This window comes from Mobula birostris, chromosome 30, assembly GCF_030028105.1.
Source record: "Mobula birostris isolate sMobBir1 chromosome 30, sMobBir1.hap1, whole genome shotgun sequence".
In the NCBI taxonomy this organism is placed as follows: Eukaryota; Metazoa; Chordata; class Chondrichthyes; order Myliobatiformes; family Myliobatidae; genus Mobula; species Mobula birostris.
Window position 1 is genome coordinate 12,810,578 of NC_092399.1, and position 26,836 is coordinate 12,837,413.

Genomic DNA, 26,836 nt, shown 5'->3' on the forward strand with positions numbered 1-26,836 from the left:
ATCAGGTTCAGAACAAGCTCTCTAAATGGATCAAGTAATAAAAACCATTGCTGCAGCGGGAGGTCTTTGGGGGGGGGGGTTTAGACCGCAAGTCACCTGCAACGTTGCTGCCAGCTTGCAGTTTCACCGTCGGTGAAGGGACGAGGGAGGAAGCTCGCGGCTCCTGGCGGCACCTCCGTCTCCAACGTGACTCGGTCTCGGAACATGGCTGGGTCTGTAGGAACCAGGCCCCAAAACTCGCCGGTCACCACCAGCACTTACAGACGGTTGCCTGGGGGAAAAGATCCTGCTCCTACTCTTGACCGGACCCTCCGGGCTTGAGTGCCATTGATTGGTTAACGTCGCCGGGGTGAAAGTTCACCATTGCCTGGCTGGCCATGCCGACAGCTGCCTGAGAGATTGATCCCATTGGTCAAGAGGACAACAATTCGGAGCGCCCGATTGGTTTACGTTATTCAGGGCGAGAGGTCATCAGTGGCCCGGATATTGTGGAGGAGCGAGGTGCGTTGTGTGTTTTGTCTTTTTTTAATCATCAATATCGTGTCTGAGAAGTCAGTTGATCACAAATATGATACAGAGTGCTCTTACTATTCATTTCACTAATTTGTTTGGTGCTTGAGTGTGATTATGTGACGGCAGTGAGGGAGTGCGGTTGTTGGAAAACCTGCTGAAGTGATGTTATACTCAACTGCAGTCTAAATGAAGGGATTCCACCCGAAACGTCCTCTGTTCGTTTTCCTCCAGAGATGCTGCCTGTCTCGTTGAGTTCCACGATGCTGAAGATTCACTGCTTGTATTTGAAAAGTTCTTGATAATTATGGAGACAAGGAACTGCGGGTGCTGGAATCTGGGGCAACGCGCAAGATGCTGGAGGAATTCATCGGGTCAGGCGGTATCAGTGGAGGGAAATGGACCGTATATGTTTTGGGTCGAGACTTTTTATCTAAACAGGTCAATGCCAATATGAAGGGTCTTGACCCGAAACGTTGGCTGTTTTGTTTCTCTCCATAGATGCTGCCTAGCGTATTGAGTTCCTCCGACATTTTGTGTGCGTTATGTTAAAGGATAAATCATCCTTGCATAGTTTTCTTTCATTGAACACTGTCATATATTAAGCTACACTAGAATGCAGATAATATATATAATTTTAAACCTTTTTTTTTTACTTATATCTACAAAAATGTGAAGTGTTCTAATATATTTATCCATGGCATTGTACATCTTACAAATTGGTAAATCAAAAAGAATATTTGAGCAATATAAGAACTGAGCAATAGTCATCAGTGGTAGAAGCAGACTTAAGGTATGAGATGTTTAGGAAGCTCAGTATTTAGAAAATCTGTACTTTTCCATGGTTCCAGCATATGATTAATCTATTTTGAATATACTTCCTAAAAGAATGACATTTGGTAAAAATGTGTCATCCCTTGTGTTTGAAAATTTGAAAAAAACTGCAGGTGCTGACAATCCAAAGCAAAGACAGAAAATGCTGGAAATACTGTGGGAAGAGAAACGGTTACTATTTCAGGCCAGATTGAAAGGGAAACAAGAAGCTTGTTAAGCTGCTGGAAGGAGTGAAACTGGGATGATTACAGGATAAACCATAAACACATTATCTGGTCAATGAGTGAATGGGAGTAACTAAAGAATAAGGACATGAACAAATAAATCTGAGGGTTGAAAATACAGAGCAGGAGGGCATACCCAGTAAATCAGGCTGGGCACGTCCTCCACTCTCATAGAGAGAGAGAGAGAGAGAAAGGATAACAAAACATACTGAGCTAATATCAGAGATGGACGATTGATGCAGTCCAAGAGATCAAGTTACCTGCAGTTGTAGAATTCAGTTTTTAGTCCAGGAGGCTGTAGTATGTCCTGATGGAAGATGTGGTCGTGTTTATCATCTTCATGTTTTGTGTTGTATGACAGGGGTCCCCAACCTTTTTTGCACTGCGGACTGGTTTAATATTGACAATATTCTTGCGGACCGGCCGACCCGGCGGTGGGGGGCGGGGTGCGGTGGTCGGGTTGCCAACGGGCAAGAGTAGCAGTCAGGTACGTTGTGTTTACTCCGAGAAAGACTACAATGACCATGAAGCCTTGCGCGGGCACCAGTGCGCATGTGTGTACGTGCCAGTTTTTTTTCCCAGCAAATCGTTTTCGCGGATTCTGTTCGGGGGGGGGGGGGGTGTTAATCACGACCAGAATATAGGTGATAAGTGGCTAATACACTCAATTTCGTTTCTAAAAGGGTTTATCTAATGAATTTAATATTAAACACACAGCGCATATTTTCCTCGCATGAATATAGTGATGTCAATTATCAGGGGAGGACAGGGGAGCTTGAAGTAAGTGTTGAACGAACTTCCAGTAGAAGTGGCAGAAGCAGGTTCGGTATTATCATTTAAAGAAAAATTGGATAGCTATATGGACAGGAAAGGAATGGAGGGTTATGGGCTGAGTGCAGGTCGGTGGGACTAGGTGAGAGTAGCGTTCGGCACGGACTAGAAGGGCAGAGATGGCCTGTTTCCATATTGTAATTGTTATATGGTTATATAAGTAAGTCAATAACATCATAACATTTTAAGTAACGTTTGGATATTAAACACACAGCGCATATTTTCCCCGTGTGAACATATAAAATCATTGCAATGCACCAATATCGCTGAATCAGTGGGAGCCCTGGGCTTGTTTCCCTGCAACAACACAGTGATGGGAGACAGCGATACTCGAAGGAGGTTCCTTATGTCCATTCTATTCCGCAATTTAGTTTTTGTTGCATTCATTGCAGAAAACTCCGTTTCGCAGAAAAGTGTTGGAAATGGAAGCAACGTTTTCAGTGCTCTTGTGGCTATCTCAGGATATTTAGCCTTGACTTTGGTCTGGAATGCGGGCAGAGATGTTATGTCAAACGTACTTTTCAGCCCGCCGCCATTTGCAAGCTCGAGGAGTTGATCTCCTTCCCGCGCTGACATGGATGACGCGCGGGTAATGACCTCGCATGCGTAATGGCTCAACAGTGGGAGTGACAGGGAATGAGGAAAGGTGCAACTGACTCCTATCGCCAAATCATATCATTTCCTCGCGGCCCGGTAGCACATGCTTTGTGGCCCAGTGGTTGGGGACCGCTGTCGTATGACATAGATGATCATGACCTCATGACTATGATTGTTCCTAACAAAAGTGTTTCCCAATGTGACATTACAAAAAGGTCATAGTACGTTGGGGAATTAATGTAGCAGGCAGCGGGAAGCTCAGGGCAACCCACCTGGTTTTCACCTGTCCATGGTCTTTGGGATTCTGTAGTTCTACACAATATTTGTCATTTTTTTGGAGTGACTTTTCTTGGTATTTGCTTTCTTTTTATATTGCTATTCAGATCACTTAAAATGACTTCAACTTCAGAGAAAACACCTGAAACTGAAAAGGAGGCGAATAATAAGATACTGGAACGATGTCTTAAAGTTCTACATGATGCAAAAAATGATAGTGAACAGTTCGCAGCACTTTTACTGGTAAGAGTGTTTTAGTTCACTAGTTTTAATTTGGCTGTTTTGATATTCTGATATAACAAATTCCAAAGTTAGACAATAAGTTTCCACCTGAGATTCACAGTGTATACAATGCGTTTATGTTTAAAGTTATCAAACATGTTGCATTGGTTTATGTGGATCATCATCCTATTAAGTAAGTAGCTTTTTAGTATCAGTCATGTAACATAGTGGATGGCAGGGTGGAGATACATCTCTGAAAGGAGGTATAGGGCGCTCCTTCCCTTTTCTAGCCTGCGGGTCGTCATGCTTTGCCCCAAGATCAGGGTCACTCAAGCCAAGGGACCAGTTGGTTGAGGGCTGTATGAGCACCTGGTGCACATCACAAGTCCTGGTTACACCAGGCAGTCTCTGTAGAGAATTGATAATGGCTGGGGTTTTCCATCTTATAAAGAAGCTGACCAGAAGAAGGCAATGCCAAGGACAATTATGGTCATGGGACCATGATTGCTTATGTCACACAACACAGCACATAATGACAATGATGATGATATAATGTGGAAACTGGCCCTTTGACCCAATTTGTCCATTCTGACTGTATTGCCTAGTGAGTTTGTCCCATCTGCCAATGTATGGCCCATAGTCCTCAACTCCTCTCCTATCCATGTACTTATTTAGAAGCCTTTCAAATGTTGCTAATGTGCCCGGCAAAGATCCCATCACAACCCTTGTGCCTCACCTCTAGACTCAGGCTTCCAGTCCAAGAAGCCACCATCAATCATCACTGTCTTCTTCCTACCAATGAACCAATTGTGAATCCAATCTACTATCTCTCCCAGATTCTATACTATCTTAACCATCCAGACTAGCCTGCCATAAGGGATCTTGGTAATGGCTTTGTTAAAGTCCACATAGACAACATCCACTTTCCTCCTTGAAGATCTCCAAGACATTTGTCAGACATGACTTCCCACACACAAAGCCATGCTGACTGTCCCGAATCAGATCTCTGGCAGTAATTTACCTATCACTGTTGTTGGACTGATAAGCTTGTAGTTTCCTAGTTTTTGCTACATTGCTTAAACAGTGGCACCACATTAGCCATTCTCCAGTCTGACAGAACCTTACTTTTGGCCGGAGATATAAAAATTTCTGCAAGGGCCATCACAATTTCTCGTCTAACTTCCTACAAAGTCTGAGAAAGCGCCAGATCAGCTCCTAGGGATTTATTCACCTTAATGAACTTTAAGACCTCCAATACCCCCCTCCTTGCTAATTTGTATAGGATTCAGGACAACACCACATATTTTGCAGATTTTCTTTGGTTCCAACCACAGGCGGCTGTGCTCATCTTTAAGGGAATGTATTATCTCCATAGCCATGCTTTTAATTCTACCTGTAGACTCTCTAGGGGTTTTTCTCTGTAAGGTGAATATTGTATCATGCTTATTATGGTCCAGGCTGTGGAAAGGTTACCTAAAATTGTGTGTGATAGTTAATTTTTAAAAATTCGTTTCTATCAACTGTATCTACCAGGAGTAAATTGGAATTTAGTTTGTACATGATGGCACAAAAGTGAATGGGCCACGTAGCATAGGCAGAAGTCCTTAATTTATAGAATCTTGTCAATAGATGTTGATCAAAGGCCCAAGCTAATAAATGTAGGTTTAGACAGAATTTGTTTGGAGTTGTTGCATACTATCTGGAGAAGAATATGTTAATCTTAGTGCACTCAATGCAGATTTGCCTGAATATTGTAGTGGATTAAACTACCTCGTTATTTGGTGTCCTGATAATTTAACCTTTTGTGTTAGTGTATTTTCATAATAATTTGGATTATAATCCAGATTGCTGGGTGTAAATTCAAATTGTCTCAGATTTCAAGTAGGATACAGAAAATAGTTACATAGATAGTTGCAATGCACTTGCACTTCTGTATATCAGTGTTCAACAATAAATTGTCTTTTTTTTTACATTAGGTGACCAAAGTGGTGAAAGCAAGCGAAACCAATGCAGAAACTCGACGACGAATATTTGATGCTATCGGATTCTCTTTCCCAAACAGGCTTCTTATCACCAAAGAATCACCCAGTGGTTGTCCCAATCAAATCTTCCGAGCTCTGGGTTTGACTCTTTTTGCATGTTTTTCCACAAGTCCAGAAATGGCTACTCACCCTGAAATGTTCAGCAAAATTCCCATCTTCAATGAAGTTGTCAGTTCGCAAATGGAATCTGCAGTAGATATTACCACCTTCACATCAATGATTGATGATTCTTATCAATGTCTTCAGGCACTTTCTGCCTGTTCTGAAGGACAGAGGCAATTAGTAACTCAAGGAACAGTGTCTGCATTATGTCAGGCTTATATAAACCAATGTCGTGGTTGTGAGAAAGCATTGTGTCTACTTGTCAGTCTGCTGAATGCAATGGAAAATATATGTTGGAATACTTCTCGGCCAGAACTCTTGAATGTATGCAACATGCTTAGTGAACAGTTTGCTGCAGAAGAAGGTAACCGGAAATTTGAATTGTGCAACGTAATGCAGCATTTTCTACCTAGCACGTGTATCCTGAAAGAGGACCCAATCTTCACTGCATGCTTGAAGAACTGTTACACTGGTCTCTTCAGTATACTGAACAGTAAACTGAGTATCTCACAAAGAGATCCAGCACTGAAACTTGCTGGACTTTTGTTGGCGGTGTATGGTTCAGACTGGATTTTAGCGGGAAATGATGACACAAGAAGTAAATTCTTGTCATTGATAGTGAACCTAGCTTGTGTGGAGGTTCGGATTTGTTTGGAAGATCCCGGACTTGAGGCAACTTACTCTAAACCAGATGTCATCACCGCATGTTACAGTATAATTGAATTCGGGATGATGGTTTGTGTGCTTGATGATAAAGTCCATCTAACAGAAGCTGAAACTGGACAATTAGTAAAAATAATGGTGGAGGCTTTTGGAGCAATCATTGGCTATCTTAAGCAAGTGAGTATGGAAAATAGTTTATCATAAGAATTAACTGCATTTTTAAATTTGTGGGGTTTTTTTGTCTCCAAATATGCAGATTTGGGCAGTAGTAGTGGTCATTGCAATTACCCTAATACTAGTCTAATACTGAATGGGAAGCAGTCAGTTTAAAGGGCAAATGAGGGTTCATAATTCCTCAGTCACTTTCGATAGAACATTTTCAGTCAGTGTGTAGCAAGCCCAACAAGAGAGTAGGGTCTGGACAGGTGGAATGAAAAAGGTAGGAATGAGTACAATAAACAGCAATTTTTGTGAAATTGATCATAATCCAGTTAGGTTTAGCACTGTTATAGAAAAGGACGGAGATAACGTTGTGAATAAACATGAAAAACTGATTTAGGATAAAGACTCTGTCACATTAGACAGAGGAGAACTAGGCAAGAGAGAACTAGAAACAGCTACTTCAAACAAAATCAAAGCAAGCAGAGGGGCCCTTTGACCAATTGCACACGTACTTTACATTAATCCCATCTTGTTTTTTATTTTGCCCACATTCTCATCAACTTCCTCTTGCTTCAACCATTTGCCTACAGGAGGGGCAATTTACTGTGGTCATTGAACTGCTGAGCCCACACAATTTTGGAATGTGGAAGGAAAGCACAGCAGCCAGAGGGAATGTGCAAACTCCACACTGTGCCAGTCAGTACCTGAGATCAGGATTGCACATAGGTCTAGCAACTGTTCCACTACTACCACGTGGCCCACACGGCTTTCAGTTCTCTTGGTTTGGACTCACCAAGTTTCCCAAGTACTTGCGGTCAATTTACTGCTTCTCCCATGGCTTCTCGTTCCAAGTTGTATGTGATACCTGGTGGGCCCTGTCTCAGTCTGTGTCGCAGCTCCAGGACACTCTCTCCTCCATCTGTCGTGGACCTCTCTAACATTTCATCCTCTGCCGGATCCATGTCTTCATCCCTTGTTTCTTCACCCTCCTCACATCCAGTAAGGATCGAAGGATCACCAGTCTCCAGACCGCAGATCCTGCCATCATCAACTCTGTTTCTGACGGCCCTCGATGCCCTAAACCATGGTCCCTGTTGTCTCCAGCTTGGACTCTTGATTCGATTGGATGTCCCCAGACCACAGATCTCGCCAGCTTCGAAGGCCCAGGATGCCTCTGGACTGGTGACACTTTGGCACCAACCCCAGTTCCAATGACCCTGAGCAATCCAGACCCCAGATCCAACTGCAGTCACTGTTGGTTCCTACGACGCTGGATGCCTTCAGACTGTAAATTGTGTGGTCTCTAGCTCTGGCTCCAGCCTGGACTTCAACCAGCACATCTAGGCAAAAACTCTCATTGCTGCTGCTGGGTCCCCAGGTCTCCATACCCCCCACAACCACTCTCCAACCCCATGTCTTTCAGGCTCCACTGTCACCTCTTGGATCCTCAGAGCCTCCATCTTCTCCCACCCCACCTTCCCTGAACACTCCAGCCCTCCTCTCTCCTCTGGCACCAACTCTCTTTCCCCACTCTAATCCCAGTTCAAGTCTTTTACCTTTCCCACCCACCTGGCTTCATGTACTGTATCACCCTCCTCCCACCTTTTTATTCTGGCGTCGTCCCCCTTCCTTTCCAGTCCTGAAGAAGGGTCTCGGCCCGAAACGTTGACTGTTTATTCATTTCTGTAGATGCTGCCTGACCCGCTGAGTTCCTCCAGCATTTTGTGAGTGTTGCACATGTGTGTTGGTTTTAATAAGGCTTTTGATACTTCCTTTGTGAAGAACTGATTTTAAAAAAATGCATTGGAGTCCCTGTGATCCAACATTGTGGCAGATTATATCCAAGATTGGCTCAGTAACTGGGAATGAAGTATGATAGTTGATATTTTTTTATGAATAGAAGGGTGTTACCAACGGTAAAAGTACTTGTCACTTTGCAAGTTTCAAGCCTGTGGGTAATTTAGTGTTAATGTTTAGGTATTGTATAGTGGAGGGACGTTGAAGGTGTTTGGAGATAATGCAAAACAGGTCATGTGATTGACTGTTAACAGGGAGGCTTTAGCTAATAGGAAAACTTGTAGTGCCTCGCAAAAGTATTCGACCCCCAACCCTTTGTTCATATAAACAAGGATCTTGATCCATTTACTGAGAATTTTCATTTGTGAATCACATGCTCCTTTTATCACAGTAGTGCCCAAAAAAACAGGGAAAATTGTAAAGTATGGGAAACTAAAAATTCAAAAATTGAAATGTCAGCAGTTCAAAAGTATTCATTCCCCTTTGCTCAGTATTTAGTTGAAACAACTCTTGCAGCTGCAGTATTACAGTAGTCTTTTTAAATAAATCTCTATTGGCTTTGCACAACATGACAGAGCCAGATTTGCCAATTCTGCCTTGCAAAATTGCTCCAGCTGTACCAGGTCAGTAGGGTAGCATCAGTTGGCAGCCATCTTGAGGTCTTGCCAGAGATGTTCCATTGGATTAAGGTCAGGACTGTGACAGGGCCACTCAAGGACATTAATTTTCTTCATTTGAAGCCACTCCATGGTTGCTCTGGCAGTGTGCTTTGGCTTGTCCTGCTGAAAGGGAAACTTCCTCCCTAGTTTAAGCTTTCTGGCAGAGGCTAGCTGGTTTTTATCCAGGATTTCTCTCTATTTAGCAGCATTCACCTTCCCACCGATCCTGGCCAGCTTTACAGTTGCTTCTGAGGAAAAGCATCCCCATAGCTTTTTCTCATACATCTGCGCTCACCCCATCTTCCCACTATCATAATAGTGAGAGTCCCTCTTGTCCTTACCTATCACCACATCAGCCTCTGCATCCAATGCATTATATTCACCTCCCCATTTTAAATTCTCAGTCAAATTGATCCAAATCCCTGGTTGTAATACTTATGTGAAGAAACGGTTGGGGGCTGAATATTTTTTCAAGGCACTGTAAACGAGTTGCTCATATAAGCAGGAAAATGGCAAATGACATTTAGTCCAGACAAGTGTGTGAAATATGTAATTTGGGAAGATGCAGCAAACCAGGGAAGTACAGGTTAAGTGTTTGGTCTGGAAATAGCAAAAGGATCTTGAAACGTTTGACCAGAAATCCAAGGTAACTGGACAGGTAAAGAAAGTGTTTAAAAAGACACAGGACACTACTGACCAAGGCAAACATTGTAAGAAGAGGAATAATTATGCTATAGCTGTATATAGAATTTGTTAAATCACAGTTCTGGTCAGCACATTACTGAGAATTGGTAATTATTACATTGAAGAGGAATAGATGAGATTTATTGTAGGACAGGAAGATTGTAGAAACAAGGTAAGATATGATATGCTGCAATTTTTAACTTGGTGCACAGAAGGTTTAATTGAAATGTACAAAATTAATGAGGGGGTCTAGATAGAGTAAATAGGAAACACTTATTTTCCACAGTGGAAGCAACAGAAAACAGGTACAGATTTAAAATAATTAGTCAAAGGATGAGATCAGAGATCAGGAAAAATAATTTCACAGTGTCCAGAACCTGCTGCCTAGTAGGGTAGTGAGGTAAAACCCCTCACCACATTTAAAAAGCACACACACTGTTTATGTACTTGAGGTGTGACACACTTACAGGGTTACAGACTGGTGCTAGAAGATGGGAGCAGCCTGAGTAGCGCTTCTTCAACCAGCACTGAATAGCCTCCATTTTTGCCTTAAACTTTCTGTGGCTAGATTTTCAGTGATGAAGAGATCCTGCGGTCAGAGACTTACTTGTCAGAATGCAGTGTTCATGCTGTTTACATAGTTCATTATTTGTTTTGCACTGATGTAACATATAATATTGTTCATTATTTAAATTTGGTGGGAAGAGTAATTGCAGAAAGTAACATATGGTTGTACAATGCTTATACAGATTTTGTGGTGCATTTTGTAGTTCATTACTCCAATCCAATTGTGTATTTTCATCATATTTAATGCATATTTTAATGTAAATTTAAAAATGATTTGATGCAGTTTAAATGAAGGCGTTTTGTGCAAGAAAACTCTTAATTATTGTTTGGGATCAAAATTATATAACAATTTAATGTGAATTGAATTCTCCAGGTGCACAATCAGATTAGGAAGGAGAAGGTAAGTGGGGTGATTGGAGTGTTTACCATTGACATATTTGAAACAGCTTTTGACCACCTTACATTCAGTTTGGACAACACAAACATCAAAGTCGGCCCATGGATATAATTGAAATCAATAGGTAACAAACATCTCTTAGGAGTTCATTTACTGTCAGATGTGAATGGAGTTGCATGTAGGTTGTGGTTTAGTGTATAATTTTGTGAAATATGCATGTGATCTTGGGACTTCAATTGTGCTACTTTCTCTGAGAAAATTTTCTCTTTGGGAAGCAGCAATATTAGATTAGATTATGAGAACACTCAGTCCTCTTGTCATTTGGAAATGCATACATGCATTAAGAAATGATACAATGTTTCTCTGGAGAAATATCACAGAAAACAGGACAGACCAAAACTAACGCTGACAGAACCACATAATTATAACATATAGTTACAGCAGTGCAAAGCAATACCATAATTTGATACAGAACAGACCATGGGCACAGTAAAAAAAAAATCTCAAAGTCATGAGTCGATCGACTCCCGAGTCCCTGATAGCAGGCGGCAAAAGGGAGAAGCTCCCTGCCATAAACCTCCAGGCAGCGTCAACTTGCCAATACCTTGGAAGCAGCCGACCCTGAGTCCATCCGTCCGAAAACTCCGAGCTTCTGAGCAGCCTCCCGAGCGCCGTCCTCTGCCAAGTGCCTTCGACCTCTCCCCGGCCGCTGAAACACGCAAAGCCGAGGATTTCGAGGCGTTCAGCTCTGGAGATTCTGGTTTCTGCACAGTAGCAGTGACAGCAAAGCGGCATTTCAGAAGTTTTCCAGATGTTCCTCCGTGCTCTCATGTCTGTCTCCATCAAATCAGGATTGTGCACGGTCCTCGACTTGACAAATAACAGATATTCATCACTGAAGTGGCCGCGCGCGCTGCCGTCACACTGCCATCTTCTCCCCCCCCCCACCCCGTTATTTATTTACTGAGGTGCATTGTTGAATAGGCCCTACGGGCCACACTGCCCAGCAATCCCCCGATTTAATCCTAGCCTAATCACAGGACAATTTACAATGTCCAATTAACCTACCAACCAGTACATCTTTAGACTGTGAGAGGAAATCAGAGCACCCAGAGAAAACCCACGTGGCCACGGGGAGAACATACAAATTTCTCGCAAGTAGCAGCAGGAATTGAGCCTGGGTTGCCTGTACTGTAACATATTGTGCTAGCCACTACGCTGCCGTGCTGCCATGTTATCTCATGTTATTTTATATACTTTGGTGTTACACAGAAGCAGGTACTGAGACATCATATCAGCAGATGATTTTCAAGGTACTGATCAGAATTTCCTGTCAAAAGCTTGTTATATTTTGAGTATTCCCAACAATTCCTTTACATTAGAATTTCTTTCTTCTATTTCTATTTATTTGTTAAACATGTGTCAGTAAAATTTTCTCTTAAAATTCTTCTGTTGATGCAGGTGAATGAAGAACAGCTGAGAGACCCATTTGTTTTTGCCTCAGTCAGAGTCTTGGGTGCGTGGATGGCCGAAGAGACTTCTGCACTAAAGGAAGACATCTGTGAAGTGTTACCTTTTCTGATTCGGTATGCTCAGATGCTATTTGAATGCTCAGTGAGATCAAATGACATAGACAGTGAAGTCAAGGAGCTCTCTCTGACTGATCGTTCTGAGGCAAAAACTTGGTCAAAAGATGCTTTGAGGTAAGAAAAGAATACAACAATGCATTTTGCAGTCGATTTAATCAAACTTGTAGCTGTGAGCATTATTATGTTGCATCTTCTATGTAGAACAGTGTACGACTAAGGTTCATGTTATAATATAATTTTATTGTCTCAACAATAACGTTTACATTAAACCATCTAAATATTTTAACTGCAAAGACATGCTATACTTCAGTCTTTGGATCTCTGGCATGTGAAGGAAGGATTGTCACTGGTGAAATGTTGCAAGTCAGGGCATGCTTAAGGGCACAGAATTGGAGGAGTGTTTATCTCAGTGGGCCGTAAAGTAGCAAAAAAAAATATTGATTTTGAGAATTGAGGTCATGGAGAAATATGAAGGGTAATATGCATGTGGACGATGGATGGATAGGCCTTGAATGTTGTCCTTGTAGCTGGTCCAAACATTTTGAACTCCAGTTAAGAGAGAGGAGATTATGTGAGGACAGCCAAGATGCTTTGGAATAGTCAGATCTAAAGGTACAGCTGGTAGAACTACTCCCTCACAGCACCAGACCACGATTCGATCCTGATCTTGGATGCTGTCTAGGTGGATTTTGCTTATTTTTCCTGTGATCTTGTAGAATTCCCTGGGATGCTCCATTTTCCTGCCACCTCCCACAAATGTGCAAATTGGTAGCTTAACCGGGCATAGTAAATTTTATGCAGGTAATGGGAAGAATGTGAGGAGAATTACAAAAGAATTAATGTAAGATTAGTGTGGATGGTTGGTGGTCACTGTGGACTTGCCAGCCAAAGGGCCGGTTTCTGTACTGAACCTCCCTATGAATTGATGGGCCTTTGTGACAGGCATAGATCGATAGCAAATGAGATAAGCTTGGGTAAAGATGGATAAGTAGACATAGGCAGCCTAAATGAAGGTGTGGGTTATGCTTGCACAGCTTCTCTGAAAGATTAGATATGGTAACAAGATTGTTCCACTTCAGACTTTTGCCTTGGAAGGGGATGAGTTGATGGCTACTCTGAATGATTATGAAGGAGCTTAAAAGGCATAAAGTGCATGGAAGGAACGAAAGAAAGTTTGTGATAAGGTGGAAAATAAAGTTGTTTGGGTCACACTATCTTGGTAGCATCTCGTTCATAACTGAATGCAAACATTAGAGAGAGGTATAAAGAAATAAAATTTGTTGGAACAGAGAAACATAGAATACAATAGTTGCTAGAAGTTTAAAACAACAGAGAGTGCTGGAAATCCCCATTAGGTTAGGCTGTATACATGGTGAGAGAAAAACTGAGTTAATGCTACACATGATGACTTTGCAGCAGAACTGGACAATTCTGATATAAGCAGAAAATACTAGTTATCTGAAATTAGTGAAATCACCATAGGAGATAAAATCTCCTCAATAGAGTATTGAACTTTGAAACAGTATTGGTAACCAGAGATGGTAAGATCAGAGTGGGGTGGGGAATATGTATTAAATGCAATTGGAACTCCAGAAAAATTGCTGATCCTTTTGCCATAAGCCTTTTCATTTCCAGCACCTGTTTCTAACAGGTCTCATTTCAAGGGTAGCCTCAGCATTCAATCTGAATTATCTTCAAGTTTACTATGTAGCCAATCACATTAAAAAAATTCAAAAGATGGAAAAATGGGAAGCATTTATCAGTTGTTTCAACAATATATTGGAATATACAAATGATTAAAGTTAAAATGGAAATATGAACTTCTGCAGATACTTTATAACCTATGTTTTGAATTATATGAAACAAATAATTTTCATTTTTTTAGACTGAGATAGTTTGTAATTGCAGTATAGTACTTCTAGGTTGCAGTGGAGAAGGCTTTAAACTGCACAGCTAATTGAAGGTACATTGAAACAATTATAGCAATTATGTTACATGCTTGCAAAAATCCAAAACCAAAACAAACCAATTGCCGCTAGCCTGTGACCACTACAGAGTTGTTATACTTACATAACATGCCCTCAGCTCTAATGATTGCTCCAAAAGTCGAATCCTTTATTTGATCCTTTATTAGCAATTAGCAAGCATACAATCTTGAAGCGATGAAACTTAAAACGTACCCTTGTAAGATGAGCATCATTCAGCATTATCTCAGCAAAAGATACGACCTCCACCGGTCCCAAGCTACAAACTGCGACGAAATAAGCAAGGATAAGTAAATTATTCCCTTCACTTTAACCACGCCCCCACTCATGTGACTAGTTACCATAATAGACACTATAAATGCTGAAAGCGGATAGAGAACAGATACATGGCTCCTACAATTGCTATTGGGGATATAAGCCTTGGAGATAGTGGGGTCAAGTAAGGTAAAGCTGGGCTGATATCAGCATATGTATGAAATCTCTTTGCTGTGTTTTTAGATAACGCTGTCAAGGGCTGTATGTACATGTGAAATATGGTGACACCTGTGGGGTATCAGCAGTAAAGTATTATAGTTCAGAATATGTTTATGAGTGTGTGGGATTGAAAAATAATTATTGATCTGATGAAACTGAGTAGCAGAATAGGGGTGGAGGGCGCTTAATTATAATAATATAATTAACATAGTAACAGGACAGCACAATAGCTTAACGCTATTACAGCGCGAAGGATCAACGGTGAGAGTTGAATTCCTGCCACTGTTTGCAAGGATTTTGTACATTCTCACTATGCCCGCGTGATTTCCTCCCACATTCGAAAAATGTACATTTAGGAGTTGCGAGTTGTAGGCATGGCACCAGAAGCGTGGTGGCATTTGCCTAGTGCACTCCTCAACTGATTTGATTTGACGCAAAATGATGCATTTCACTGTGTGTTTCATTGTTTCGGTGTACATGTGATAGATAAAGCTAGTTTTTTAAATCTTTGAAATCTCCTCATGAGAACTTGTGTGGGATCGGATCTATTAACCATATTTACAAATTACATAAAACCCACTTATCCCGGGTAGTTGCTAATATAGAGCTGGCTGACATTTTAAGCAATTCAGATAGATACAAAAATTTCAAAAATGTTAATATATTAAGCAATATCAAAATGTTGAAGATAGTGGTCTATGAATGTCGATAAAATGTCATGAAATAAAGAGGCAAATTGCACAGTGGCCTTTATACCTTTTTACACCAAAGATATGCAAAGGTCTGGTTATAATGCACTGGGAACACTGAGCATGTAAATGTTTTATCATGGTAAAGCTTTTAATAATCTGAGTGATATCTGGACTCGAAGGATGAAATTACAATAGATTACACAAACTTGTAATTTTGTCTGGGAGGGGTTATTTTATCAAAGTTTCTAACTTTTTGCATTCCTAAATGCAAAAAAAAAAGTACAATTTGGAAATGGTAGAATTTGATGTTTGGCCAGATGTTCATTTGATTCTGTAATTGTTGCATAGTTATTGCACGTTATTAACAATCAATCATTTTCAGGGATGAGGGACAAAAGCAGGTATACAGTAACAGATCAGTGGAATGGGGGCATGAGATTACATGGTCAACTGTTTGAATGATTTTCATGTTTAAAAAAAATCTGTATTTTATTAACTTCTCAATAAGATTTGCACAGTGTTCCCATTTACAGTAGCCCAACAGAGGTTTCTTAGGGAAAAGTAATTGAGATCTAGTAAAATCTCTATTAATATTTGGGTCCACTTAAGATGGTTGACTAATTGTGTGACTTTACTTACAGGTTCTTATTACCCGGATTTTGTCACCTCTCAGCTGAGGATGCTCCTCGAAGAATCTTAATTTCACGTGGGTTTCATGTTTTACTTTTCCGTTATTTTGCACAACAGTGGGAAGTCTTCAGTTCTTGGCAAAATGCACAACTTTTACCCGATGATCCTGAAATGAATCTCCGAACTGCCTGTGGAGTTTTCCTTAATCTTGTAGTGACTGAGCCTGCACTGATAAGGTATATAGTACCCATCTCAGCTGAAGGTTTATAATATAACGTAAGAATTCTGTGAAAATTAGTTAAGATTCAAAAATTTCAAAGTAAAGTTTATTATCAAAGTACATATGTCACCATATATAATACTGTGATTTATTTTCTTGTGGACATTCTCAATAAATCTATAGAACAATAACAGAATCAATGAAAGGCTGCCCAACTGGGACGTTCAACCGAAATGCAGAACACAACAAACTGTGCAAATACTAAAAGAAGAAATAATATTAATAAATGAGCAATAAATATCGAGTACCTGAGATAAAGAGTCCTTGGAAGTGAGTCCTTTGATTGTGGAAACATTTCAATGATGCGGCAAGTGAAGTTGAGCGAAGTTATCCCCTTTGGTTCAAGAGCCTTTGAATATATTAGGAAAAAATTAATACATTGGAACAAATTATTGGAGAAGGATTTTCTGGGTAGTAAAAACAATCCATAAGACTTAGGAGCAGAATTAGACATTTGGCCCATTATGTCATGGTTGATTCATTTTGCCTCTCAACCCCTTTCTTCTGCCGTCTCCCTGTTGACTAGAACATCAATGTCTGGGGGTCAATACTGACCAGAAAGGGAAGGAGAGGGTAGTTTGATTACCTTTTTGCAAGATATTCACTTGGAAGTGTACAAAGTACTAAGTACCAACTCTGCCAAGTATAGTTGCAAATGTATTGCCACTATATTACCATTGGGGTTCAGTTTTCAACTGGAGAACAGGTGCATTAAGGCTTAAACTTTGCTTAGTGATCTCAAGTAGCTGCTAAAAAAAACCCTATGCATCGTTGCAGCTTTACTTAAACTTGTCATTTTCCTGTGAAATGATCAACATTTTGGACATCTTCCAGAATAATAATTGAGCAAGATAAATGCTTTCTTCTTTGCTTACCTTTCACTGTTCAATGCCAAGGCAAACTTCTAAATGTCACCACTTGCAATTCTCCCCAAGAAGGTAAGCAGCCTTCCTGAGTCACTGCAGTCCTTCAAATCAGAATACTTGCATTGGATTCCAATCCAGCACAGATGAATGAATGACTTTAGATATCCACGTCAGGAGAAGAACATGCAGCAGTTAAAACCATGTCCTTTTTGGTGATGGATATCTACAGTTTAGAAGGTGGTCTCAATAACCACTACTGTAGTAAATAGCTACAGTACACAGTACACACTGTTGATGGAGGTTACAAATTCTTCCATTGGAGGATGGGGTATATTGAAACTAGCTGTTTTGTGCTGGATTGAGTCAAGCTTCTTGAATATCATTGGAGCTGTATTAATAAAGGCAAGTGTGGAATGTCCTATCTCATTCCTATCTTATGCCTTGGAAATAGTGGAAAGACTTTGGGGTGTCATGAGTTTATTTTAGATATACAGCGCTGAACAGGCCCTTCCGGCCCTCGAGCTGCGCTGCCCAGCAAGCCCCGAGTTAACCCCAACCTAATCATGGGACAATTTGCAAAGACCAATGAACGTACTAACCGGTACGTCTTTGGACTGTGGGGAGGAAATCAGAGCACCCGGAGAAAGCCCATGCCTTCCACAAGGAGGATGTACAAACTGCTTACAGAGGATGCCGAGGTTGAACTCGGAAACCCTAAACTGTAACAGCATCACGATAACCACTACATGAATGTGGTACACATTGAGCAGCAAAATACTCAGCCAAGGAACAATACTGACATCAAAAGTCAAGTGTATTGACAAATGCACAAGTTTATATATGCACAATTGCAATGAAAAACTTGTGGCAGCATCACAAACGCACAGCATTTACAAGGGAAATATATTAACATAAATTGTACGATGAAGAATACAATTTTTTAAAAGTCCATTGTAATGCAAAGTGTTCATTGTGTTGCTTTATTGAAATTGTTATGGTTGTACAAGTTAGTTCAGGAACCAAATGGTTAATCCTGTTGCAAATAAGTTTCTGGTTAGTTTTGAACCTGGCCTCACAAAATCATTGTTGATGAGGGTCTTGGCGATGGTAATGCCATTGAACATCATGGTTAACTGGTTAGGTGATTGGAGGTGGTCAGCAACGTTATGGTGTGGAGGTCGCTTGTCACTTATCAGACTATGTCTGAATTTTGGCTGCTACTGCCTGTAGGTGAAAATTGCTCCACTTGCTAATGAGTTGCAAAAGGGTTGGAATGGTGAACATGACCAGCTCTTCCCTACTTCTGGTCTTTAAAGAAGAGTATTGATAAAGTAGTTAAAGATGATTGGTCTTAAGGCTGCTATGTTTGTGTGACCAATGACACTGGAGCATTTTTCCCCTTATAGCCATTGACTTCATTTCTACCAGGGCTACTTTGAGATTCAGATTTATTTATCACATGTACATTGAAACATACGGTGAATTTTATCATTTACATTCACAATCAAAGATGTGCTGGGGCAGCGAGCAAATGTCACCACACAATCAGGCACCAACATACCATGCCCCCAATGCTTGGCAGTACAACACAGAACACAACAAACCAGAATACTTGATGGCATGTTCAGTCCATATTACCTCTTCGGTTCACACTGGGACAGGCTATGTTGACACATTTGGTCCTGAAGTACCGCCGGCTATATGGTTTTCAAAGTATGTTGTGTCCAGTCTTTTAAACTGTTTCTTGATACTATGTGGAGTGAAATAAAGTGGTTTCCCATCTGGCAGGGGTCTCAGATAGAAGCTCAGATGTATCATAAATTTGGCATTTCTGGAAAAAAAATTTTCAGAGGACAATTTTGTCTGATCCATTCATATGGTAGGCTGTGCCATCACTGATGATGTTAATGTTTTCAGGCCTCCTTTTAGTTCAATTGACCACCAGCATTCAGCACTAGATAAAGCAAGACTGCAGACCTTGATCTGATCTATTAGTTGGGATCATTTTGCTCTGTGTAAAGCATAATCCTGTATTGTATTGTTGGCATCTTGAAATAAAAATGGTGGTGCTTCTGGAACGCTGACAGCACTGATTCCTTGGCTTAATAATTAAGGTAAAGTAGGTATACATTGGGTTATGATATTTAGTGATAGTGTTTAGTCCAGGTAGTATCCTGTTTCACTTAAACCATTTCAAATATTTCCCATCAATATTTATTCCTTAGTACTACTAACCACCCTAATGTCCCCCTTACCCCTGTGCTCGGTTGTGATGCCCAACTAAATTATGTGTGTATTTTATCAGGTAATCCTGATACATTGGCATTGCTAATGAGCTGATCAGTTGCTCTCCACATATTAAAATTTATTTGCATGAAATAGAATCTAGTGCCCTAGTTTTGCCAGCGCTTCTTCATTATAAAAGAAAATCTGGAATATCTGAAATGGGGACATTGAGGAAAGCTTGGGTAGATGATGCTTGTATCCAGTGAAGCCTAGAAGAGAGAGGGGTCCTGATAAAATTAATCACAAGAGGATTTGTTTCTTCTGATAGAATCTACAATCCAGGAGTTGCTGTTTAAAAATAATGGGTCACCCACTTGTCACAGAAATGGTGATTTATTTTTGCTTTGATAGAGTATTTTTGGAACTGTCTGAAAAACAGATGAAGCCTATAAAAACAAAATCAAAAATATTGGTAATCTTAAAATAAGTACAGATTTTTTTTGTTGTTATGGTCACCTTTCTTTATCAAACATTGCTCACCCTTGTTTTCTTTTTACTTTTTACAGAGAGGAAGAGTGCTTTTCATCTTTACTTAATTTGTTAATGGAGTCCTTGCAGTCACTGCTTTACAATCAGCGTTTCCTGATTCTTGCTGCCAATTTCACCACTTTGGGATTGATGATTAGCCGCATATTCGCTGACACACCAGGTACATAGTAGAGAAGATAAATTGTTATATATGTTTACCAATTATTACTGTTCAATCTTCCAATTTTGCATGTAATGTAATATTAACGATAAAATATCATCTTTACCTTGGGGACCAGAGATTACAGGACATTTTAAAGCAATGTCCACCTGTGCTAATGCAAATGAGTTTAAATCATTTTGCACAATGAATCAGAATTACTAAAAATCAGCTGGGTTGTCACTCATGATCAGTCTAATGAAAATCACATCAAAGTTCACAATATTGTGATTTACTGGTCTAAATTTAATTACTTGTTGTTACGTACCCCGTAACTGGGTTGCCAAACCAGCAGAAATGGATCACTCAGTTGGAATCTGGATTACTGGAACTAAGAAAGTTTTATTAAAGAAATAAGCAACACAGTACTCTAATAGTAAGGATATAAATGCAACAGGTTAGCACTGAATAAACACACATGTACACAGAACTAGGATAATAGGATCAATCAAGCTCTATCGCAGTCTAGGGGTAAAATATTCAATCACAAGTGACAGAGTTCAGTTTAGTTCAGTTCGCAGCAATCGTGCTGTTGAGTGAGAGAGAGAGAGAGAGAGAGAGAGCGAATGCTGATATTCAAAATCGGATTCAACAGACCTTTGATATTTCTCGCAGTTAGCTTTCGGGCAAGCCCTTTGTAATGTCTTCTGAGGTCACTGACTGTGACCCCTCCGTTTTCAGATACGATCGTTCCTCTGCGGTGAACCCGGCACCCAGGCAAGGGTGGACACACACGCCAGGTTCCCACCGACTGAATCTTTCCACCCTGTGTGTCTATGGCTGGTCCCGTGATCAGCCCTCCAAAACTCCCACCGACTTGTGGGGGCGCACCGCTTCCAGGGTCTCAATACCTCGTGGTTTCGTGAGTGGTGTCTTGTGTGGTGTCTGTTGCCTTAGCGAACCCGTCCCTTTTTATCCCCTTGTTGGGGTATCGCCTGTCCATCACTTCAAACAGTTCAGGTTCAAAGCAAACCAGTCTTGACAATACCCAGACCGGTGTCCCCTTCCGTTAATCTCTCTCGTCTCTTCATTAACATTTCCAAATGCTGCTCCATTTTCTTACTTATCTCTCTCCTGAAGACAGGTGGCAGATCAACCTTTGATCCCACTGGTGATAGCACAGGACAGTCAACACCTTAGTCTATGTGTACTTTCGTCACATTGTCAAGAATGTACAAATTATTTAGAATGCAAATGCTGAATAAGAATTATGAAAAGTTATTGAAGTTGTGGTTAAAGAAGACAGGTTTGAGGATGTATAAATTCTAATTTTGAATATATAGGGAGAAATAATGTTGTTTTAGAAAACTGCAAGTGCAGGCCAAAATTGGTAAAGACTCTATCATCAAGGTGGGTCAGTGATGGGGTGATGCAATGGAGCCAGTGTTGAAAAGTCAGAAAATCTGAATTGAGACAAGGCTAGAGGAAACTTTCTGTGTACAAGAGCCTTGGTGAGATTTGCAAAGTCCATCAAAAGATTTTGAAATTAGTTTTTAGATTATGAAGACACACAGTGCTCTTTTATTGTCATTTAATAATGCATGCATTAAGAAATCATACAATATTTCCTCCGGTGTGATACCACAAAACACAGGACAGACCAAGACTGAAAAAACTAACAAAACCACATAATTATAACATATAGTTACAACAGTGCAACAATACCATAACTTGATGAAGAACAGTCCATGGCACAGTAAAATGTTCAAAGACTCTCAAATGTCCCACATCTCACGCAGACGGGAGAAGGAAGAAAACTCACCCTGCCATGCCTGACCACAGTCCGACTCTGAGTCGTCCGAAAACTTCGAGCCTCCGATCAGCCCTCCGACACAGAGTACCGAGCACCATCTCTATCCAAACAATTTGACCTCAATCTCGGTCGCCAGCAGCAGGCAAAGCCGGGGATTTTGGGGCCTTCCCTCCGGAAGATTCTCGATCACCCAGTAACGACGGCAGCGAACCTGCGTTTCAGAAATTTCTCCAGATGTTCCTCTGTGCTTTCACGTCTGTCTCCATCAAATCAGAATTGCCCACGGGCCCTTATTTAACGGATACGATATCATTTTCACCGGATGGCTGCACGCACGCAGTGCGCTGCTATCTCCTCCTCGCGCCTTAAAGGGAGTGGAGATTAGTGATTTAAGTTATTGAAGGTTGGTGAAAATGAATGCCGGGTGGCCTGATCTGATTTCGACATTAATCTTATGAGCAGATAAAGTTTGGAAAGTTAATCCAGAAAATGTTGGTCAAGTTCTAACTGGAGGTGATAAATGGGGAAATGACTTTATAATGAAGATGGTAGCAATGAAGGTTCAAAGTGGAAGAAAGCTGTTTTAATAGAGGATCAATGTGTTGCACAGCTTGGGATAAGTAGTTCGTCTACTATTGGCTGTAACCCCAGTGATAATGCAGAAGAAATTATGAAATTGTGAGCTGGATTCCTGAGTGGTAGTGAAGGATATCTTAAAAATTTCATTTGGAGAAGGTCTCACCTGAACTATAAGTCAGACAGTTAAAAGTTATTTGTAGTTTTAAGCATGTCAAAAAGATTTTTGTTTGTTCATAAAGATTGTCAGAAGACTGTACCTGTGATGAACAAGAGGAGGCCAAGATTGAAGCTTTGTGGGAAGTTTGAAGTCATTGTATAAGAATGGTAGGAAAAGCTTCTTCTAGAAATCATGCTGGAACAGATGAGAGTAAAAAGGTGCGAAAATTGTATAATAAGGAGTGGGATTTGTGGAACACATGGATCAAATGAGGATATGGGACTTGGTGACATGATTGTTGGGTATTTTAAGGCTGTGCTGGAATGCTTTAGGAGAAATATGAACACTTGTATGATGGCCAAGAACACTTCTGTTTTGGAGCAGAGATTGATAACCTCTTCATGCCTGACTTTGAGTATGAGTTTTGTGATTGGGAGTGTTTTGCAGTTTGTATATTAAAATAAAATCTTTTCTTTCAGTGCTTCAGAGGGCCTCAGTATCCCAGGGATTTTTCCAAGAGGCGATCCACTTTCTTTCAAAAGCACACACAACACAAAGAGAAAAAACGGATCAAAGAACATGGATTGTCCAGACTGAAAAGTACCAGGAAATTTGGGATCAAATTTCTGAGCTTTGGTTTCTAGGAATGCAAGCTTTTGGTAGCTGCATACCTTTGTTACCATGGCTGCCACAAAGTATAATTGACTCAGAATGGTTGAATGATATTTTTGATTTGCTGTCTCAAGCTTCCCCTATGACTGTAGAGTCTGATCTTATTACTGCCTTTCAATCTGTTTTAGCTGAGTTAGCAAAGAACAATAAATCATGCAAAGACTTTATGTTATTGAAGAACGGTGCAGAGAAAGCAAGCCTGTATGGAATGTCTATTTTGGAACAGGTTCTCTGTGAAAATTAGAGAAGGCCAAACTTGCTGTCCTGAATTTCCCAGACTGAGCCACCAGTGTAAAGATTGGAAGCTTTATTGTGTTTTCAAAAGCTGAAAAGATTTACTTGTGAATATTTTTTCAACTAGTCATTTGAATTTTACATTTTGAGCTCTTTCTGCTAATTAAAGTTTATTGTTTACTGTTTTTCTTTGCTCTGAGGAGCAGCTTTGTCCCGGCACGATTTTTACAACTAAGAAATCTCATGATTTATCTTCTCGCATTCATCTACTTTTGCCCTTGGTTGCAAAAGTTTTAGCTATGAACAGTTAAATTTTAATACTTATGTCAGGACAATATGTTGTCATCTGCAGTGAAAATCGAAAAGTGAACTTGTTACAAAAAAATTGAATCGTGTATTATTGCATAATATAAAAACAATTACAGTGTGCTTGTAATGTCAAACATCAATGTGATTGACTCTTAAATTAATTGTGCTGCCATATTTTGTAATAATAATTCAAGCTGGGTTGGACAATCTTGAAAATGAGTGCACAACATTAAAGTGCTGGTACACGGTGTAACTTCCCTGAATTAGAAATTTGCCTGTTAGTGACCACAATTTAAAAGCATATAGGGAAATAATGATCTGGGTTTTGGAATACATTATGTTGCTGGAACAGAAAGTAGAAAACTCTGTCTCAGGGTACACTTTATTCAGCACTGAATGGAAACTGGGTGCTTTTCATAACTTGATGTTAATAAGTGCATAAATATCCACAAAATTATGCAGAGATATTTAATGGTGTCTCTGTTCATTCAGACTTTAACAATCTATTGGTTGGCTGTATAAGTTTATGTGCAATAGTTAATCCCTATTTTATGTGCATTGTTAAAATCTCTCTTTAGCCTCAAGTAAAATCTTTCTTTTGCAAAGATATTGCTGTTATTGTATTTTGGCTAGTTCAGATTGAAGCATTGTCTTTTGTGTTTAACAGTAACCATGAAGTTAGAGGGGTTGTTGGAAAATATAAATTGTGCAGTAATATTTTGATACAAATAAAGGGTGATTACTTTTTTAGTCTCCCAGCAAATGTTATCCAGAAACACTGAAATAAGACTGGATCTATCCATGTGAAGTAAGATTTTCAAACTGAAGCAGCAAATGTCTTCAGGTCAGCTCATTCTGAGTTTCCACAGGCTTCATTGATACCCACCTTGTGAAACTTGCTGTTCCAGTTATGTGAGTGTTGTTGGCATGATACTGTGAATCAAATCCATAAACATTCAAAATCCCTTTTATGTTTATTCCTTTTGAATCTATCTCTGTTTCATAACCCAGGGTCTGAATAGACAACTGCCTGAGAATTGTGATGAATAATCGAGTTCAAGTTTAATTGTCATCTAACCATATGAAATGAAACAGCGTTCCTTGGGAGCCAAGATGCAAAATGTGGCACCAACAGTCACACACAGCATATATAATGATAGCAGAAAAACATGCAGTTACAAAAAATAATTCTAAATAACAATATAACCCAAGGCCCTGAGTCTCATGGCCCATAGATTGATCGTCCATGGATGTTATCCTGGAGCTACATTTCTGCAAGAATAGGCTGCCACGGATCCTTAACTTATGCAAGTATAGCCAGAAACGAGTGCAATCCAGCTTGGCTTCCTGGGAGCAACACCCGGAGGCAGCACCGACCCAGTGTGGAATTCAGCAGCACACAGCCAGCTCCAGCATCTCCCTCCCTAGCGACCGCAACAGGCATGAGGGCCTGGTCCGAGGCTACGCAGCTCCCCTGCCATCAGTCACGCCAATGAACCAGTGAATCAGATGCGCAGTATTCTACATTTACCAATGTCCAACAGGGTCTTGCAATCACAATAAAAACATCAAAGTGAATCATTTTCACCATTTGCTGGATCACGCACTGCCTCTGCTCACCACCTCTGATGCCTTCTTTGCTGACTGGCTGAAGCACACTACATCACAGTGCACAAGTCCAGTTCCCCTGCTACCGAGCAACTCACTAGTGGGATAGACCCGCCATACTTGATAATCAGCAGTGCCCTGCGATCATAAAAATGACAAACAATTTCACCTTTTTGTTTGGACCAGAGAAGCTGCTGCATCTGAGCATGTTGCCATCTTACTGGAAGAAAGATCTTTCTGCTTCTATCTCTTACAGCCCCCATGTCCCATCTCCAATTCAAGAGGCAGAACTGAGATAGCGATGGCACCACATTTCCTCCCCTCCCAACTAATTTGCTCTCTCCCCCAGCTACTTTCTTCCTCCATCTCAGAATGTCAGCCTTGCCAGATAATCAGTGAACAGAAATGGAGGCGGCCATTTTGTGAGACTGTAGTTGCAGCTGCCATCCGTGAACTGGTTGATGAATGATTCTTGCTCGGGGATAACTTAAACAGAGCAATTGAATGTGAACACAAGAAGGTTCTGCTAAACCTAAGACCATTCTCAGACAAATATCTAATTATTATGTTAAGTCACAGGCTTGAATGAGGAGTAATCGGTGATCTTGTTTGGCTGTGTCTGGATCACCTGGTAGAACCAGTCAGAGTTGAAAAGAACAAAAGGCATGAGGCTGAGGGCAAAGGCCATAGAGCAAGGCAGCACATACACAATTCTGGAGGAAATCAGCAGGTCAGGCAGCATCTATGGAAAAGAGTAAACAGTCAATGTTTTCAGCCAAGACTCTTCATCTGATGAAGGGTCTCGGCCCAAAACGTGTACTGTTTACTGTTATCCATAGATGCTGCCTGGCCTGCTGACTTCCTCCAGCATTTGGTGTGTGTTGCTTTAGATTTCCAGCATCTGCATATTTTCTCATGTTGGCCATAGAATAATACTGGTTGTAGCCCTGGACCAGAGCCAATAAGAAGATGGCCCTGGTCGGTCAGGTGACCTCAAGCCAACAAGATTGAAGTACAACATTTGAACTGGTGAGAAAAGTGTATAAAAACGTAAAGGAGCGACAACTCTCCAAAGACCAACCATCGCAGTTGTGGAGGACCCCCACATCGGAAACACGGAGATCATAAATTGGGATCATGAGGAACATGTGGTTGGCATTGACTGCTCTCCTGGATTTTACCTTCTCTATTCTATGACTGTTGATGGCAAGTCAGGGAAACTTGATAGGTGCGCAAAAAGGTATTCAGTTGTGTAAATTCACATGCCCTTCTGTGGAGTTAATAAAGGTACTTGTCAGCAAATACAGATTCTCTCTCTGCCTAACCGAGCGAGATTGACACATGTTCAGAACGAAGCTGGAGGTGGAGCAGAGAAAAGTAGGAGCAGGGAAGTTTCAGAGCCCATCATTCCAAACCAAGAGCGAGGACGGATGGATCGAAGCGCCGGGCCCATTTGGAAAGGTCAGG

The 26,836-nt window shown here is 40.7% G+C and overlaps 2 protein-coding genes across 4 annotated transcripts in view; one reads left to right on the top strand and one right to left on the bottom strand.

The window, feature by feature from the left end:
* Positions 1–381, bottom strand: part of LOC140190583 (dyslexia-associated protein KIAA0319-like protein) — a 95,313-nt gene extending 94,932 nt beyond the window's left edge. Inside the window, exon 1 of the mRNA XM_072247272.1 lies at positions 97–381. The gene's annotated coding sequence lies outside the window, so the exon portion shown is untranslated. The remainder of the gene's footprint in view (positions 1–96) is intronic.
* ncdn (neurochondrin) lies at positions 101–23,756 on the top strand. Of its 3 annotated transcripts, none has more exons than XM_072247275.1 (8): positions 101–501; positions 1,930–2,055; positions 3,380–3,515; positions 5,471–6,478; positions 12,029–12,270; positions 15,949–16,173; positions 19,876–20,018; positions 22,629–22,837. In XM_072247275.1, exons 3-8 carry the CDS (start codon positions 3,390–3,392, stop codon positions 22,706–22,708), a joined length of 1,824 nt encoding a protein of 607 aa, XP_072103376.1. In that variant the 5' UTR covers positions 101–501; positions 1,930–2,055; positions 3,380–3,389; the 3' UTR covers positions 22,709–22,837. The 3 variants fall into 3 exon arrangements, with proteins under 3 accessions (XP_072103376.1, XP_072103374.1, XP_072103375.1); XM_072247273.1 differs by lacking the exon at positions 22,629–22,837 and adding an exon at positions 23,026–23,756 and having other exon boundaries at positions 102–501; XM_072247274.1 differs by lacking the exons at positions 1,930–2,055; positions 22,629–22,837 and adding an exon at positions 23,026–23,756 and having other exon boundaries at positions 102–501.
* The last annotated feature ends 3,080 nt before the right edge of the window (positions 23,757–26,836 follow it).

Coding starts and splice junctions, on each gene's coding strand:
- ncdn (XM_072247273.1), top strand. CDS start 3,390: ATGACTTCAACTTCAGAGAAAACACCTGAAACTGAAAAGGAGGCGAAT. Junction 3,516..5,470: donor AGTTCGCAGCACTTTTACTG/GTAAGAGTGTTT, acceptor TTTTTACATTAG/GTGACCAAAGTGGTGAAAGC. Junction 20,019..23,025: donor CATATTCGCTGACACACCAG/GTACATAGTAGA, acceptor CTTTTCTTTCAG/TGCTTCAGAGGGCCTCAGTA.